General features: G+C 34.3%; 1 protein-coding gene across 1 annotated transcript in view; it reads right to left on the reverse strand.

The window, feature by feature from the left end:
• kdr (kinase insert domain receptor (a type III receptor tyrosine kinase)) overlaps positions 1–18,743 on the reverse strand; it is a 70,316-nt gene that overhangs the window by 10,736 nt on the left and 40,837 nt on the right. The window contains exons 11-25 of the mRNA XM_028802232.2: positions 16,670–16,787; positions 16,355–16,463; positions 13,788–14,138; positions 10,464–10,610; positions 10,238–10,369; positions 10,044–10,150; positions 9,606–9,732; positions 7,948–8,052; positions 7,361–7,474; positions 7,129–7,217; positions 5,810–5,957; positions 3,975–4,072; positions 1,019–1,141; positions 390–501; positions 206–305 (exon numbers count right to left, since the gene is read on the reverse strand). Coding sequence (XP_028658065.2) covers positions 206–305; positions 390–501; positions 1,019–1,141; positions 3,975–4,072; positions 5,810–5,957; positions 7,129–7,217; positions 7,361–7,474; positions 7,948–8,052; positions 9,606–9,732; positions 10,044–10,150; positions 10,238–10,369; positions 10,464–10,610; positions 13,788–14,138; positions 16,355–16,463; positions 16,670–16,787 — 1,980 coding nt within the window. The remainder of the gene's footprint in view (positions 1–205; positions 306–389; positions 502–1,018; positions 1,142–3,974; positions 4,073–5,809; positions 5,958–7,128; positions 7,218–7,360; positions 7,475–7,947; positions 8,053–9,605; positions 9,733–10,043; positions 10,151–10,237; positions 10,370–10,463; positions 10,611–13,787; positions 14,139–16,354; positions 16,464–16,669; positions 16,788–18,743) is intronic.

The raw sequence follows: 18,743 nt of genomic DNA on the forward strand, positions 1-18,743 counted from the left end.
ATGGGGGAACACCTCTCTTTTAGGGAGGTGTACATAATAAAGCAACTATCAAGTATATATTTTATGGACTAACTGAACACATTGTTCCAGATGTATCAGTACTATTTTTGTGAACATGCTGACTGAGTGACCATTGACTGAGCTGAAACAAACTTTTTTAGATGTTATGGAATACAAGTTTAAATAAAAAAAGTTTTATGCTTACATTTCTGGGCTGGCATAATCAGGAGCTCGCATTCTTGTGCCTTGTCTTAGTCTCCTGCAGAATTCCTCATCAATTGCAACCCCTGGATAAGGTGATGCACCTATTGAAAAAGTATTGTTGCACACATTAGAAAAAATACTAACTGAAATCTGGACTTCCATTTGAAGAAAAGTAAATTATTTACCTAATGAAAATATTTCCCAAAGTAAAACACCAAATGACCAAACATCACTTTGTGTTGTATAAACTCTGTCAAAAATTGTTTCTGGTGCCATCCATTTCAGTGGAAGACGAGCCTAAAGATTAATGCAAATTCTTAATTACCAAAATAATATTTTTCCAATGCATTTATCAAAAAATAAAAAAAGGTCTGTTAATTATTATATCAATTATTATTGTGAATCTTCTGATTGAATACATCTGATTAGAAAATATTTTTTTCTTATAAAATTAAAGTGACTACTTTAATGATTACACTGTTCCTCACCAAAACCCTCCTGCACAAAAAACATCAATGTACTTTATAGATTTAAGTATGCTAAATCCATTTCTGAAACTGGAAATTCTCTACAACACTTTCCGCGAGATAACAGATTCAGTTTCAAAACAATCTATTGCTATTTTAAGAAAGAACTTACATTTGTTTAAAGGAATTTTTAATGCTCAAAACAACACCTTTAATTTTTGACAGGAACAGATTTTATTTTGCAGAACAGTGTTTTATGTTGTACACATCAGTAAAAATAATTTCAAAATAACATCTGCTACATTCCGAATGCAGTAAGGTTTATCTATACTTGGATTTCTACTTACATCGCCTTTACGAACATAGTCAGGGTCTCTGTAAACATCACGGGCGAGGCCAAAGTCACAAATCTTAACAACATTATTTTCTGACAAGAGTATATTACGTGCTGCTAAATCCCTGTGGATACACTACAAAAGAAAAAAGAAAAGTTTTTAACTTATCAGTGGTATAATTATTGAACCTTTGATATATTGTCTAAACCTTTCACAGTAATTAATAGTAAACAAACCTACTACAAAATCATTAAAACAGTGAAATTATTTTTCAACCTTTCTTATCTGATGCTGTATACCATATCATATAACATGCTCCAGTTCAACTGTGATAAACATATTTCCATTTACTTATCTAATTACAATTTGTTTTCAACTGACATAAAAAAACACAAGCTATAAGACACACACTGAATGCTTTAAGTTTCTTAAAGTGAGTTTTACTGAATATTCTCCTTAATTCCATCCATCCATTATCCAACCCGCTATATCCTAACTACAGGGTCACGGGGGTCTGCTGGGGCCAATTCCAGCCAACACAGGGCACAAGGCAGGCAACAAATCCTGGGCAGGGCACCAGCCCACTGTAGAATGCACACGCACAAACCAAGCACACACTAGGGACAATTTAGAATCACCAATGCACCTAACCTGCATGTCTTTAGACTGTGGGAGGAAACCGGAGCACCCAGAGGAAACCCACGCAGACACGGGGAGAACAGTCAAACTCCACACAGGGAGGACCTGGGAAGCGAACCCAGGTCTCCTTACTGCGAGGCAGCAGTGCTACCACTGCACCACCATGCCGCCCTTCTCCTTAATTCTCATCTAATAATTTGTAAATATGCTTTGCATGAAGAAAGAGTTTCTGAAACGTTACATGAGAGAACATATTTAATTATTGTTATAATTTACATAAAAATTAAGAACTTGTCAAAATAAACTAGCAGGTAAGAAATAAGGCGCAATAGAACAAAATAAATCCCTATTACAAATCAATGTATGGCACAGATGATATGTGGAATGCAGTGTTTTCTTGGAGGAAAAATATGTGAATGAATGTAAAAATTAAAATATGAAATTAAATTGAAATGCAATGGGCATTGATTGGTGTGCCTTCTAAACATCTAGACAGGCAAGTACAGACATTTGAAATCTTTGCATATTTTAAAATATACCCAGGTGAAAAGCAATGATAAATTCCTTTATAAAATTCGTAGATTTTTACTGAAAGAAATTAATTAATTTTATTATAGAGAATAAAACGAATATCTTTACAATGAAATTTTCATTACAACGAAGTATTTTTATGGTCCCGTTGGCTACCCCATATGACACGAGTCTTGAAGTACAATCAGCAGATACTTTCATTACAATGAAGCGCACAAGAGACCTTGAAATGCCTGAATCATCCATAGAGCAGTTAGTTCTGTGGCCACAGCTCAGTTGTGCACAATGATCCCCAAACTGAAACATAGTAATTTTTTTTTCTTTCTTCAAACTTTCCTCGTACTGTTTTTTTTTTTTTGCCTTTTTTGTCTCCTGCAGTTTTCAGTGATACCACTTGCTTATTGCTCGTCAACATTTGAAAAACATCCATTGGAATTTAACATATTGTCACCCCTCCTAAAAAAAATGGCAGACACGAAAAAACAATAACAGTTCATACTAGAAAAAACAAACTAGCTTTTTTGCAGTTCTCGATTGCAGCAAAAAAAAAAAAGACATTGCCAGTGAATTTGGAATTTCGCCATTGACACTGTCAACTTTCTTGAAAGACAGAGCAAAAAAAGTAGAAAAATCTCGGGTTGCCAACATATGTGAACTGCTGGATTTGAAGACACAGAAAAAGCTGTTTTTATGTGGTTCAGTGATGCTCGTTCAAGAAACATTCCTATTAATGCGGCACTCATTCAAGAAAATGTGAGGTTTGTTAACTCTTGGGACCTCCCCCAATTAGACAGCAAGCCGAAGAGCGTCCCGTAGTGCGATCTCCGCGTCTGTATGGGGCAATAGCAGGCTCACAGATATGCTGTGTCTCTCTGCCAAAGTAAACAGAAACGATCTCGATGCAAGTTTAGGACCACGTAAATTGTAAATGCAGATAACAGGATTACTTGATCACTCACCTGGCCATGACTCTGCCTGACTGCTGTGTCTGTGTATAGGAGATTGGCAGATCCCGCTACAATAAATAACTGTGCCGTTCCTGTTTCAAGCTAAACAAAGCTGGTTTTGCTAAAGTACTGAGACTAAGCCTTGTGTTTTGGGGTGCAAGACAGGGACTTTTAGCGCGACCCTGATCTTTTATGATTTGCTTCTGTGGTGCTTCACTGCAGTGCTGCGAGCCTCCTATTGTCCTGCCCCAGCAACGGACAAACAATCTTCCACAGATGCTGCAATCGTGCTTCAGGACGCACTTCAGCGTGTCGCTCCCGTTGGGTGGGGTCTCAAAAGAGTTCAGAAACCTCACAATATGAAGAAGAAATAATGATTCGGCTCCTGATTGATAACTGTGCTGCCCACAACATGCTTCCACATTTAGATAATGTTTACGTTGAATTCCTCCCACCCAATTGCACAGCAGCACTTCAGCCATTGGATTTAGGCATCATTTGCACCCTGAAAGTGTATCATCGCAAGGAAATGCTGAGAAAAATTCTCGTCAGCATAACTTGTAGGCAGGAGGGGATTAAAATTAACGTGAAAGAAGCTATTGAAATGATTGTAAACGCCTGGATACAAGTTAAAGAAAGCACTATAGTAACAAATACAGAATCTCATTACAACAAAATGTTCGTTACAATAAAATATTTTTTAGGTCCCTGGGAGTTCATTGTAACGGAATTTTACCTGTATATTTAAGCTTCTGTTGTCAACACACATTTTAACATGCAATTCGTTATCAAGATTACATATTAATATACTGTAAACACCTTGATAACTGTTCATTCACTTTTCACATTACCTTGCGTGAAGCAAGAAATTCCATTCCCTTGGCAACCTGAAAACTGTAAGAGATCAGGTCTTCCATTGTCAAGACAGTCTTCTGATGATTTTCCAGTTCTAGAAAAAAACGGAGAGAGAATGTACAATGTGATTGTGTATGTTTAGATGTCACAAAGACACAGATAACTTGGTACCTAAAAGGAGTACATTTCTTTTATGTTACAACAGACATTTCCTTGGATTTCACTGTGTTGAATGAAGGCAACAAGTATATTTAATTAGTGGAGAAGTTAGTACAAGACAATCTCATAGTCAAGAGTCTGGCATGAGGAAAAGCTCCTTTAAAACATAAACATTAAAGATCTGAGAGCAAGCAAAACATGAAATTAACAATTGTCTAAATCAATTAATTAATTAATACATTTTTGTTGATTTATTGAAATTCTTTATAGCTTACAATAAATGTCTTTATAGTCTTGATTTCTCAAACAAATTTCAAATTAGCTAATTTTTACAAGCATGCACAGTTGGTGTACCACCCAGATGAGTGAAATATCAAAAAGTTTCAATACATATATCCGTGTATTATCTCTGAGTATGTTTAGATGCTAAGTGAGAAATTGTGTGAAAATAATGCTGAACTGAACTTGATAACTTGTACCTGTAGTACTTAGGCACCAAGTTTATAAAAGGTCTCCAGTACTTTTAATATAATTATCTACGTAAAATGTTTGTTATAGTCAATATTATTTAAAATGTGTGGTATATGGAAATACAAAGAAGTATCCAAAAACTATGTAGCAAGTTTGACAAGTGGTCTGTCAGTTTCACACCACCCTGCCATGCTCACAGGAGCTGGGGCATATGCACATTACAGTCCTCTGGTGTCAGCATCTCCACAGAAGAAAGGTGCATTCACCTAGATGCTTGTGGAAAACATATAATAACACATTTTAAATAAATTATATTTATTAAACAAATATATTCTTTTAAAGGAGCATCTGAGATGGACAATAGTCTCAAGAAAGCATTTTAAAAATTAATGAAAAGCCCTGAAAAAACACGTTTTGAGAAAATCGGGAGTGGTCTCCCCTAGACTTTCTTGTATACTCAGATATGGGGATGGATATTTGAGGAGTAAACCACAAGACAATGATTATATTTTTTTATTATGTACATTAAAGAACCATCAACAACAAATCAAATTAAATTAATAATATATTGAACAATTTTTATAAAAGCAAAGTTGAATAAATCAGACTCTGCAGCTGCATGAGTAAAAGGTAAAGTATCACTTTACCTAGGGAGGTCTAAAAGGTCGAGATTAATCAAAATCTCGACATCAAATCTTTGAACAGTTACAATACTTTCCCTATGCTTCTTACTGTATGCGAGAAAGTAAAATACTGCAATAAAAAAATAAACTGACTTAATTTCAGCTCCTGAAGCCCTCACCTATCCTTTATTTATACACAAATATGTTTTAGATCCAAAATGCACTATGTATTATAATAAATAATCAGATTTATTTTGTACACCTCTTTCACCAAGTAATTTCAAACACTGAGCCTTTCACTTGCAGACCTATCACAGGAATGACACACTAACAACTTAAAGAGCTGAAATAAAACAGGTATTCTGTAGCCTTGGCAGCTAGTGTTGTTGTTATCAACACTGGTGGAGTACCATTGTTGAACCATAACAAGCTCATATGTTAAACTTTGCTATAATATTATTTGCTTGGATGCATTCTTTCCTATTAAGCTTCATATTGCAGAATATTAGCATTAGCATTATTAAGATGGTATCAGTTTAATAGAAAACTCATTCTCAGTTACATAAATCTGTACACACCTTCTTCATCCTCCATATTACAAGACAATCTGTTTTCATCAAAACCAGAGCTACCAGAACTCTGACTGCTAGTGATATTTTCTAGGTTTCTTGTTGTGTCGAGGTCCCTGTCACATTCTTCTATATTTCTTACACTGGATCTTTTGTTCTAAAGAAGAAAGAAAAGATAAATAAAACAGTGTTATCTACTTATTAGTCCATTTCCTTTTTATATTTCTGTTTAAGAAAAATGTTTAATTATTTTTCATTTCCCCTTGAGGATACTCATGGTAAACTCTAATCACAATCAATCACTTATCCGTCTATGCTTAATCTCTATCTTTGAGCATGAGAGGCATCAGCTAGCTGAGTGAGAAGGGTAAAAAAATTTTTGATTGGAACATCATCACTTCAAAGACACACACACAAACATACAATCACGTACTCAGCGTTTCCAAAGGAATTTACAGAGGAAAAACCCACATAAACTACGAATGGACACACAGGAAGGTTACACAGGAAGTCAAACAACTTCCGCAATACGTTGGAAAATAACTCAGTCACAAACACATATTCATTATTCTATGTTTTTGTATTGTCATGGAAAAATACTGTAACACATCATTTTTTTTAGCTTTTTCAGTTCATATTTCAGCATCTTAGATTTTTAACATGTCAGGATATGACTTTAACAAAGTCCTAAGGGACTACTGTTTTGGGATCATGCAATAATTGCTAATGTTCAAACAGTCTTTGCTCTGGACATTCAATGCGTACATGTGTGTCAGACATGTAAACATTTAGAGTGTGATAATTCCTGAACTTATACACTATTTCTATAGCCAAGTACCAGAATCTATTAAAATAATGGGAACCTGCTTCACGCCTATAATAGTATGTACAACTACAGTATTTACTGATACAAAACAAACAATTATGTGCACACATTACTCACTGGCTTCCTTTTCAGCTGTTATGGGTGCATCTATATTACAAACTACAATTGTTTTGACTAATTTTGTTCCCAAGGTAAATAATTTACATGGCGCATGTAAAAGTATGGAAGAAACTGCACATCAACATCTGTGATGAATCTCAAACAACCGGATGTTTGAGTTTAGTTGTTCCTGTTGTTGTTTTTATTTAACCACTGCTTATTTTTATCCATTGTTCATCTTGTACTTCACAAGACAGCTACTGTTTACTAGTGTCAAGGCTTGCTAGCCAATTTCAGAATTGAAGAGCCTTTGTAACACTGTAACACTGTGATAGTGTGGAGAAAGAGCTTATTTTCCCAATTTATTAAAATAAGATTGCACCTTTTCCTTTAAATAACTTACCTTATAAGGTGTGTAATCTCCTCTCTTGCTTTTTAGGTAATTTGACAGGTTTCCATGCCTGCAATATTCCACAATTACCATCAAAGGACCTGCAATTAAATTCGATCCTTTATTTTTTTTTTATTTAAGTAATGCATATAAAATGCTTTAAAAACACCCTTGTTCTTCTTACTAAGAAAATTTTTGACAAGTGTTTTAATATTATTGAGAAAAAAACTCCTGTCCCACTCACTTCCAGGTTTAGTGCATGCTCCAAGCAGATTCACAATATTAAGGTGATGGCCAATGTGGATCAATATCTTCAGCTCAGACATTAATGCTCTGTACTCGCTGGAGGTTGCACCCTCTAATTAAAAAAAAATTAAAGTTTTCAAGAATGCTTTTTAGCACATTAGTATTTAAATCACATTTTAACTAGCAAAAAACCATCTCTTTTTGCAACTGACCAAAAAATATACTTTAACCTTTCCTTTGTCTAGATTATTTATTTATTGTATTTTTTTTCTTTGAAATTGAAGAATAGGTAAAAAAGAAGGTTACACATTATAAAATGTTTTCACACATCAATAAGAACAGTCCCTGTGTTAGTCTATGCTACTTTCAATTCTTTTTTTGAAAGATCAATCTGTTTTCTCACTTCCTTAACCCAAGTCAAAATCATTTTCGAGTCTGTAAAATTATCCACTCTACCATTAAAAGAATTTCTTTTAGAAAAATGTTTTGGAGATACTCACACACACATACAGTTAAGGATTTAAAATGATATACTATACTGTAGAATACATTAGAGGTTATTGACTAAACGTAAAGTGATGGTACCTTTCAGCATTTTTACTGCAACTGTTGTACATGTGGAGGCTTTTTGGATTCCAAAGGCTGCTGCTTCTACCACCTGACCAAATGCACCACGGCCAAGTGGTTTCCCTGTAAAGATCATAAGTAATAACAACTAGCTGTAATCTGATGGCTTCAGTCAAGTTTTGATTACAAATTGAAAGAAAATGTAAATCTAAAAATGGCTAAATTTATTCTAATTTTTCACAAACCCTGCGGTCACAATAACTGGATAAGTGTTGTATGATTATGTAACAGCTTTTCTATTGTTTCAACTGCTTTTAGGAATGTCAATATTTTCTTTGTTGTAACAATTATTAGGTGGAGAGTTTAAAGATAAAAGTTCTTTTTGGCAAACTGTACATTTTTTATTTCTTGTTGCACCATTTCTATAAATAATACATTCTACTCAATCAAATACTATTATAATAGGAAATCCTGAAATAACAAATAATAATCTTGTTGATATTTTACATTGCGTCAGCCATCCCCTAACAGTTTGGCAGATTTCCTGACCCCAAAGTTCAAACTGTTATCTGGAGTTAAAAAAATGACTCACTTTTATAATATTTTATTTACATTCCATTTTTCTGTGTGAAATTGCAATAGAAGATATTTATGCTAATTGTTCAGCTTCCTTAGATAACAGATTTAGTTTCTAATTGAATGTCTAGTCATTAAATGGTGAAAGTACTGATTCTGAACATTCCTTTTTTTTGGTGTTATTTATCTATATTAGCATGTTAGCATAGTAACAAGTGTTTGCAGAAAGATTATAAATTTGAGCAAACATTAAAAATTGTTTGACTAAATTGGACTGACAAATTTGTTTCATTTTGTTCAAATGTTCATTACATTTTTTAATTTGTTCCTAACACAGCCTTTTATTAAATATTAAGAAAACCCATGGATTATGTGATAAGTAGGCTGTCACATTTTATTTCTGAGAGAACATGCTAATTTTCCATATGTAGCAGCATAACTAAAAACATAAAATAGGTTCTAAACAGAACTACACAGTGACTGAAATTGTTTGAATTAGACTAATCTGTAGATTTTCCTAATGTTAGAATATTGTGGCTATTCTCAAATTAACAATCTTTAATAATATCTTCGAATTAGAATACACATACAGGATCACTTAACTCAGCAATCCATCTATGTTTATAGGGCTACTATTGTCACAGCAAATTTCTTACTTGCATGTGCAAATCAACATACAACATGTCTTCACTGTCTGGTGCCATAATCATTAAAGTTTTATTGTATTATGACAAGATGATATCTGTTGTGAAAAAAACATGACTAATTCACGATATGGGTTAATTTGTCATTCATTACTATAGACATTGATGATAGTATAACTGAGTTATAAAAGTTAAATGTTTAGGGTTAGAAAGTAATGGTTAGCTCCCAATTTATAAAAAGGACCACAATGAAGAATACAAGAATTTACTTTGATAAAATCTAAACTAACTTTGAAACATGTTCATGATTTTAGAAGTACAAAATAATGCAGGTATTATAAAATATTATTGACAGGATCTGGAATAATAGGACATATTAACTTTATTATTTTAATTTAGTAGACGAACACAGTATTTTTTATGTTAATAAGCAAATACCCATACAAATCAACTCACCTAGCTTTAGTCTATCTCGGGGAAACTCCCACTTGGTAGGATCATAAGTCAGAAATTCTTCCATTGGAACTTCATCAGGATCAACAATGATTGATAGGTAGCCTGTCTTGAATTCTTCTCTATGGGACTGATTGAGAATCAGAGTCTAGTTATTAAAAACTGCAGAGGAGGTTTCTCCTGCCTAATCCACTTGTACTGAGCAAAAGCAAATTTTCAGCCAATCATTCAGAAACATACTCAATAGAAGAAGAAGCAGAAGTTTAGTTTTTTTAGATGCAATCCAATTAATACTGAATTGTGGGAGCTTTACCAGGCCTCACAAAAAGGTCTACACCATGAAAAGGAAAATGCTGCTACTGTTTCAGACACCATAGCAAAAACAATACAGAGAAAGCTCAGTTAGTTTCAATTTATCTCTTAGAAACATGCATACTTTACCCTTTTAATGGTTCTCATGATGATTATTAGAAGAAGCCAGAAGAAGAGGGCAATCACCCCTGTGCCTATCAGGATAATAAGCTCTACATTTTTCTTCTCTTCTGCACCTGTTCCAACCACAATACATTTGCACAATGAATTAGGGAAATTAATATGTAATACCAAAATATTTAACATACAACAAACAGTCTCACCTTCAATAGAGACAACAGCACGTGCCATTTGACATCCCAAATCATTGCAGGCCATGCAGTGATACACACCCATATCTTCTTTTTTAACTCGCTGGATAGTCAAAGCTCTGCTTTTCTGTGTAAAAACAATTCCTAGTAGGACAGACAGCACAAAAGAACTTGTCATATATTAAAAAAAAAACAGTACATAAAAGTGAAAATAGCAGAAACAGAGTCTAAGTTTTACCAGAATCCTCCATTAAAGTGGCATTGTCTTTTATCCATGTCACAACAGGAGTAGGAGTTCCACTAACAGTGCAGGTAAGTTCAATAGTTTCACTAATATTTACATGCTGACTGGTTGGATTTATTGTAACATGAGGAGCCTGTAAAGCTGCAGAAACAAATTAGACATATTATTTATGTTGAAGATCTGAACAATTCAATTCAAATAACTTCTAGGTCAAGAACTATTAGGAATTACAAGCAAAAACTTTAGAAAATATCTTTCAAACCGAAATAACTTTAACTAAATTGTCACACACCCTCCGTGCCTAGGTTAAATTCCTGTTTTGTGACTGATACTACTAGGATAGACTCTAGCCCAATGTTTTTTTTTTTTGCCTTTTTTTGCCTGTGCGTTTTTATTCCAACCAGTGAGCTGTCCTTTTTTATCCTCTTATTTTAAGAAATTATGAATTATTTACATTTTTGCAAAAACTTGAAACTTTGGCCATTTTATAACTTTACAACTAGTTGTTTCCTTTAGGCTTTCCTTTCTTTATTCTATCCAAATGCTGATAACACTGAAAATATTTTGGTAACCACTTATGCACCATGTGTCCTTTTTAGCAGGATGCTATCATATTTCAAAGTTTTTGTTGCAATAAACCCACAACTCAATCAAAAGTGGTAATGTCATTTTACATACCCAGTGGTGTCTTCTTTCAAGTAAGTCATAAGGTTCCATGTTGTCTACTCACTTTCATTAGTACAATATGTGATTTGCACATCTATATGCTGAGGGGAGCAGCATGTCACAGCTGAGTGAATCTTCCTTCGTCAAAGAGCCCCCCTGTGTCACACCACAAACAGTGAAAGACTCCTTACCATTGGAAAGCTGAGTTTCAGACCTTTTCAATGATGTATAGGTATCTATGATTGGTCATTTGTGCTATATGCTACAGCTGTGCATATAAAACAGAAAATATATTGCATATGTGACAGCTCATCATTGTGCTTCTTTGTGTAAACGCTTCTAAGGAGTGCATGTGGATTGTTTGGCTGATGTGAAGTAAGTGTTAAACTGTGTACTATGTAATGTCTTGTTCAAAAAAATGAGAACATACATTTGAGAAAGTACTAGAAAAGTTACAGAATGCTAGTAATATTGAATATGAAGGCCAAGTCACAATTTTGACTCATTTAGATAGATAGATTGATAGATAGATAGATAGATAGATAGATAGATAGATAGATAGATAGATAGATAGATAGATAGATAGATAGATAGATAGATAGATAGATAGATAGATAGATAGATAGATAGATAGATAGAACTTTATTGTAATGATGTTCTGCTTGATTTGTAAGTACTGCTTAGTATAATTTTTCAGCGTGCAGTTTTACAATGTAAGCATCATGGATTTGGTTGAAATATCTGGATGCTATCTGCTGTACCTTCTCCCTGTTAGTTTTCTGAGTAATGTTATTCTTTCAGGTACATCTTTCTTACATACCCACTTGATGTTTTACATGAAGAGCTCTTTGATCTAATGTCACTGAATCACTCTGCACCACGTCACCCTGCTGCTTGCAGTTTCAAATGGGAACCTCACCTGCATCTTCCTTTGATCAAATGGCACTGTATTATGCCGCATGTGTTGCTTTGTCACAAGCATATGAGGAATAAGAAATTTCAAATAGAGCCTTGTTCATGGTATAATCCTCCACCTCCTAATCATGTTCATTTTGAGAAGGAGACTGAAGCAAGTGCATAGATGAAGTAGAATGGAATTGGTGGATGGATTATACTGTGAACAAGTGTATATCCTCACAATGCAGAGACAGCCACCTTTGTGAATTATCGCACAAAAACCCCGATCTATTCTACAAAATGTAATGTTTCACTATGTCTAGTTTCAAGGACAGCCATGAAAAATAATTTTGAACGTAAGGGTTTGGATGAATATATATATATATATATATATATATATATATATATATATATATATATATAAAACTAACGGCAATACATGTTTTTTGAGATTGTTTAGGTGCAACAGACTGTCTCCAAAAAGGGACACAATGTTTCTAAAAACAGGTACACTTTGTGCCAAGCAGTATAATATTGCAATGCCAGTATATATGACATTTAAACTTAGTACAACGATAGCCGCCAGACTGGGACACAAAAGAAAATTGATTCCAGGGTTGTGCATCATAATTTGTCTTGGTTATGTATCTGAAAATTCAATTTTTTGGGAAACAAATCCCTAAAGCGTATTTTATTTTGTGTTTTATATACTGTATTGGTATAAACAGAAGTTCTTAATTATATAAATACTTTCTTTTAAAAACTGTGTGTTCTACTCATTGTTCTTCAACCATTTGCAGCTCCTTTATGACAAAACCAGAATAAAAACCGTTTATTTTTGAGTATGTAATTTAGGCACAATAATGCCAAAAAACCCCTTAAGCGCATAAGAGGTAAAGACCAGGCAAGTTAAAAGACAGTGAAATAATTGCTTCCCTTTAGCATTCAAAGTTGTTTGAACCTATACCTGCGTTGCTCTTTGGTAATTATCAGCATTTGGATACAATTAAGGGAGCAACCTCTATGGAAAAGGGTAAATTAAAAAGAAAACAGCAAAAGAAATGTACACATTTAAAGTTATGGCAAAGATACAAATATTTATGAATTTATGAAAAACCTCTGAAGGCCCGTTAACTAAATAGTAAGATCAATTAAAAGTAAGAATGATGCACATATTGCAAAATTGGTTGGAATAAATACCTGCAGCCATAGGGGTGCCTGAGGACTGGAGTTAAATACCACTGTTATAGCCTTTGTAACAGTGAACTGAATTAACAAGTCTGGAAAAGGTGTTTTTGGATGGACAACTGCAATGTATTTTTTACATCTTAGCTAGTACTCTGTAAAAATTAAATCTGATACAAATATGTTCCTATTATACCGTATATGGTTAAACAATATTTGTTTCTTTATATGTATAACACTGAAAATATGTTTTATCCTTTAAGAATATTTAACATCTTTAATCATATACTTAAATCATGGCCTGACAGATTCTGCATGATTCAGCAGTAAAAGTTGTGACAATTAAGCATAGCCAGGTGAAAGGGAAAATTTAAAGAACAAGGGTAAATCCCTAGAAGCTAAACATGCTAGTAACATTCACTAAGATACTATAGGCTTAAAATCTCTTGTGCAGTATGCTATTTCTGTATATCAAAACTGGAACAATATGGAAATTATTGTTAAATTCATGAAACTTTCATTTAGAAATATATCGCAAGGAATTACTTTTTAATTGATTATAAAAGGTACCTTTTACAGAAAGGCGCTTGACTACACAGTGCTTTTCACCTGTCTTCACATTCTCTGCCTGACATACATAGGCACCCTCAGCTTTACTGGAAATCATTTGAAAATTTAATTCAAGAATGATGTTTTCTTCATCCTGTTCAAAGTTAGATACTCCTTCAATGTTCTCTTCAGGAAGGTTGAGATGCTTGCATGGAAGTACAAGAAGTTCCCTATGACGGTTGGAAAAGGGATTATTCTTCATTTGGTACCACTTTAAATTCTTGTAGGTGAATCTGTCAGCTTTACATTGCACAGTTACATTATCTTTCTCTATGGGCTCATCACTGGGTAGTAAGTTCATTTTCAGACCTCCTAATAAAGAAAAAGAGAACAATAGGTTATTTATATTTCTGTCTTCATTCTGTTACTTTGCATTTTTAAGTACTGGGCACATATGAAAAGTTAACAGAACCACAATTCTCTACTTCTCTCTTTTCTTTCTTTCTCCACTGCTTCTGGGGAGTGTTATCCTCTTCCACCTGATTCCAAATTGCCTGGATGAGGTCGAGTGGCTTCTTTTATGTTGGATCTGGGTGTACTTCCAGAGCTAGGACACTGCTTATTGGAAGTACGTCTGGGTCAAACGGAAGCCCAAGAAAGTAAGGATTACTGATCCTGGCAATTCTCCTAGTGACCCCCTTGGAATCAAACAGGGCTGCCCCATAGGACTAAAGGTACCAGCATGCCCTGCAGGTGTCTATGTGGGAATCCTAGCCCAGGAATCCTGCCATCTAGTGTATCGGGAGAGAATGTTGTTCTGACATGTCTCCCACTGTCCTTGCATCACACTGGCCTCACAGCCAGGCATTGTTCCTTGCCCCATCCTAGAAGGGATGCTCATCTATGTGCACCATCCATTACATCATGATTATTAATTAGGATGTTAACATTGCATATGTTGTTAGTATGAGGCAACTTATTACTCATAAAACTGCAATACAGTTACATACATTGTTTATAATGTTGGTCATAAAGAAGTTTAAGCCAATCTTTGTGTCTAACTGTGGTTTAAATTTAATAATGTATATGTCAGAAAAACTTGTTGTAGTGATAATGTTAATAGTTTTGTGATGGTATTCATGATGAAACCTGCTATGTAAAAGAAATCTGTTCTTTCACACAATGTTCTATTCAGACGAACATGCTCTTTATTTTTCAGCTGTCTCAGCATTTCTGGTATCACTTAAAGAACATTACTTAACCTAAAAAATCCTAAGGCTATTTAATAACATTGCTTACAGTAGCTTTACATGTTACTCTAATCACTTCTTCAAAATTTTAAAAAGACAGGAGGACAAAAACTTGTTGCACCAAATTATTATGGCACACAGACTAGAGCAGCCATTCTGGATATGACTGTTTTCATACTATCCCTATGACTATACCCATTTATCCCCTTTCATTTACATACTTGGAGTGCTTAAAAACATTTACCACATACTCCACAAATCATACATCAGTATTTCTTATACACTTGTGATCAGATTTTCCTGTGTTCATTAAATTCTTCAGTTTTTTGAGTCATTAGACCTCTGTTGCAGCTTTGTGCTTTTAGTTTACATTTTTGGTTTTTGACACACTTTCTGCCTTAAACATTTCTTGCATTGGATTCCAAAGTGGATTACAGTTTCTTTAGATCTCTTTGTATGTATATGTCAATCTGGTTAATGTCAAAACTGTCTCAACTGCTTTTTATCTGAGCCTGACTTGTGGAGTGCTGATTTCTTTTAAAGTATAATTAAGGGCTGTATCACAAAGCAATTTATTTTTTGGATTGTAACATTATAATAAGCCTCATCAATATTCTCTCATGTTTGTATGCATTTGGATTCCCCTATTTAAATACTGGAGACTCCAGAAAACAATTTAATCAGGCAACGTTTTCAGCAGGAAATGAAGAACTTCCTTAGGCTTCATTTGCTTCCTTAAGCTTCCTTTGTCTGTAATTTTAACCTTAGCACACTATTTAGACCTTTTCCATATCAACACTAGCTTAGCTTGCTTCAAATCATAAGTGATATTTTGTAATATTAGTCTTGTAGCAAAGTTTTGATTTTTTTTCCTTTCACATTTTCTTTATTAGACTAGTCCTTAGCATTGACTGCAATAGTCTATAATAATATAAATATTATTTCTCAAGTAATTTTAATGTTCAGGTTTCCTGTTAAAAACTCAAAAAATAAATATATATAAGCATCACAATTTACATTTTCAACGGATTAAAGACTAGGAAGGCAACTGTTAACTAATAGCTTCTAAATGTTTTTTTTCTTGCAATTAAATAGTTTACTGAATTTTTTTACCCTAAATCTAGAAATTATATGATGTGTAATGAATCAAATAAAATCTTGAGAAACTTTTGTTTTTTTAACCAAGTCTAAATCCATTCCAGTTGTCATTATTAAGCTTTAAACATAACCTGCATAACACTTGACAATAAATAAGACATACATTTTACCAAATCTGGTTAGTTTCACAAATATATAGACTGAAAATTAGTTAAAACATAACAGTTTGTAAAGTCTTACTTGTAACATGAAAAATTATCTCTCTTTCATCTTGTCCAACTTTGTTTTTTGCCAAACACCGGTATTTAACAGATGCATTTGCAGTGCGAATCTTTAGTATGCTCACAGTCTGCACATCAGTGAAAAAAAAAAGAAACTTTATAAACATACTGCAAGCATTAGTTAAAGAAAATCATAATTGATATAATCTCTACTAATAAAGTAATAATATAAAGTTAATTATTATATTACACAAATGATCCATATACAAATATTCTAATGAGCTTCCTGTATAATTTTTTTTTATAGTTATCTAATTAGCTGGGCATAGCCGACCTTAGTGACTCCATCAATAATGTCAATCCTGTTCACAATGTCATCAATTGGATTTTTTGTGCTGTTTCTTGCAATATCTTTCCAGTTGTTGCACTCTGGTGATTGATCAACCCCTTGGCTGATGATCAAAGGCAAAAAAGAAAATACTTCTCAATATTTCATACTAATTAATATGGTATGACAATAGTACAGCAATGAAGAAATACTATGCAATCTAAAGTCACACACATAAGGCAATGAACTTATTATCTACTGTACTGCCAATTTCAATATGTCTCTGAAATATGCAAGGACACTAGGAGTAACTTCACTTTTACAGTATATCACTGAAACAGCACATATTGAAAATAATGTAAATTCAAAATTAAAATAAAGTGTGTCATTGATACCTTTCAGTATTTTTGTTATGCCACATTAATAAAACAACACATTGCTTTTGGTTCTAGCATTGTGGTATTGTGGCTTATCTGTAATTTTGTCTTTAAAATCCAGTTTCAAGTCCATACTGATATGCAAATTATTAACTAATAATTATAACCAATAGGAATGAATGAATGAAATTGGGGGCATACTGCATCTACTGCACACTAAAAAACATTTTTATTAAATGCAGCAAAACTGTACAAGCCTACACAACTTTTACACAACATAAAAAATGTTATGAAAAGTACATGAAGTAATTAATAAGCTAAAGCCAAAGAAAAAAAGAAACTTCATGTATTTATTTTATGATCTAAAACCTTCTGCATTTATCTTTTAACCTTCCAGTTTGTAAAGTTTGTTTGTAAAATATTCTGATGGGTAACACAATGCTCAGCAAAGCACAGGAAATATCTCTAAATGGATGTGAGGATACAAAAACAACAACAGGATGACAGTAGCCTTCAAACTGTCATGAGGGAAGTGATGTCTTATGCTGGACCAAGATAAGCTTGACTTCACTGCTTTTCAATCTCCTCTGCCTAGAACTCAATTGACACATCAGTAAACTTACGTGATCAACCAATCAGAAATGAAAATAATATTATAGAGAAATGATTTATCCACTTTACTGCCAAATACTTAAATAATTTTGCTATTTTTAATATAACACCTATACATTCATAGACTGGTTACAGGGAGCTAGGGCATACTCTGTCAGCATCATACACAAGACTGAAGCCAATCCACAACCATGTAGCAGTCCATCATAGGGTACATCATGTCCACAGTGCATTCACACCATGATAATTTAAAGTATCCAGTTAACACGTCTTTATGGATGTGGCAAATAATTTGATACACCTACTGAAAATATCACACAGGCATAAGCAGTCTGCGCCAAAAGAGTGTTGACCTTGTCAAGAGGTTTACTTACCTCGGCTGACATTCATGTCTCTAGTGACTCATCCTATGAAGTCACTAGACAGATTGGGAGAGCATGGGGTGTTATGAGGTCGCTGGAAAGGGGTGTGTGGAGCTCACAATATCTACAGTATGTAAAAGGAAAAAGGTCCAAGTCTTTAGAGTCCTGGTGCTTCCTGTCTTGCTATATGGTTGCGAGACATGGACGCTATCCAGTGACCTGAGTTGAAGACTGGACTCCTATGGTACTGTGTCTCTTCAGAGAATTCTTGGGTACCGTTGGTTTGACTTTGTGTCAAATGAGCGGTTGCTAATGGAGTCCCGAACAAGGCACATTATCTGCATTGTGAAGGAGCGCCACTTAAGGCACTATAGCAATGTGGTGCAATTCCCCGAGGGTGATCTGGTTCGCAAGATCCACATTGCTGAGGACCCAAGTGGCTGGGCCAGGCCAAGCGGATGTCCATGTAACACCTGTCTGTGGCAGATAGAAGGTAATTTCTGGAGGGTGGGACTAGACCGCATGTCTGCCAGGATCCCGAGCTGTTTCGCTGTGTGATAGGTGTGGCGACATGGTGTACCAATGCATGCTCCCCAGCCAGACCTGACCTGATAAGCAGACTATGCCATTTCTACCCAGGCAGTTCCATCCATCCATTTTCCAACCCGCTGAATCCGAACACAGGGTCACGGGGGTCTGCTGGAGCCAATCCCAGCCAACACAGGGCAC

Source organism: Erpetoichthys calabaricus, chromosome 5 (assembly GCF_900747795.2).
Source record: "Erpetoichthys calabaricus chromosome 5, fErpCal1.3, whole genome shotgun sequence".
NCBI lineage: Eukaryota > Metazoa > Chordata > Cladistia > Polypteriformes > Polypteridae > Erpetoichthys > Erpetoichthys calabaricus.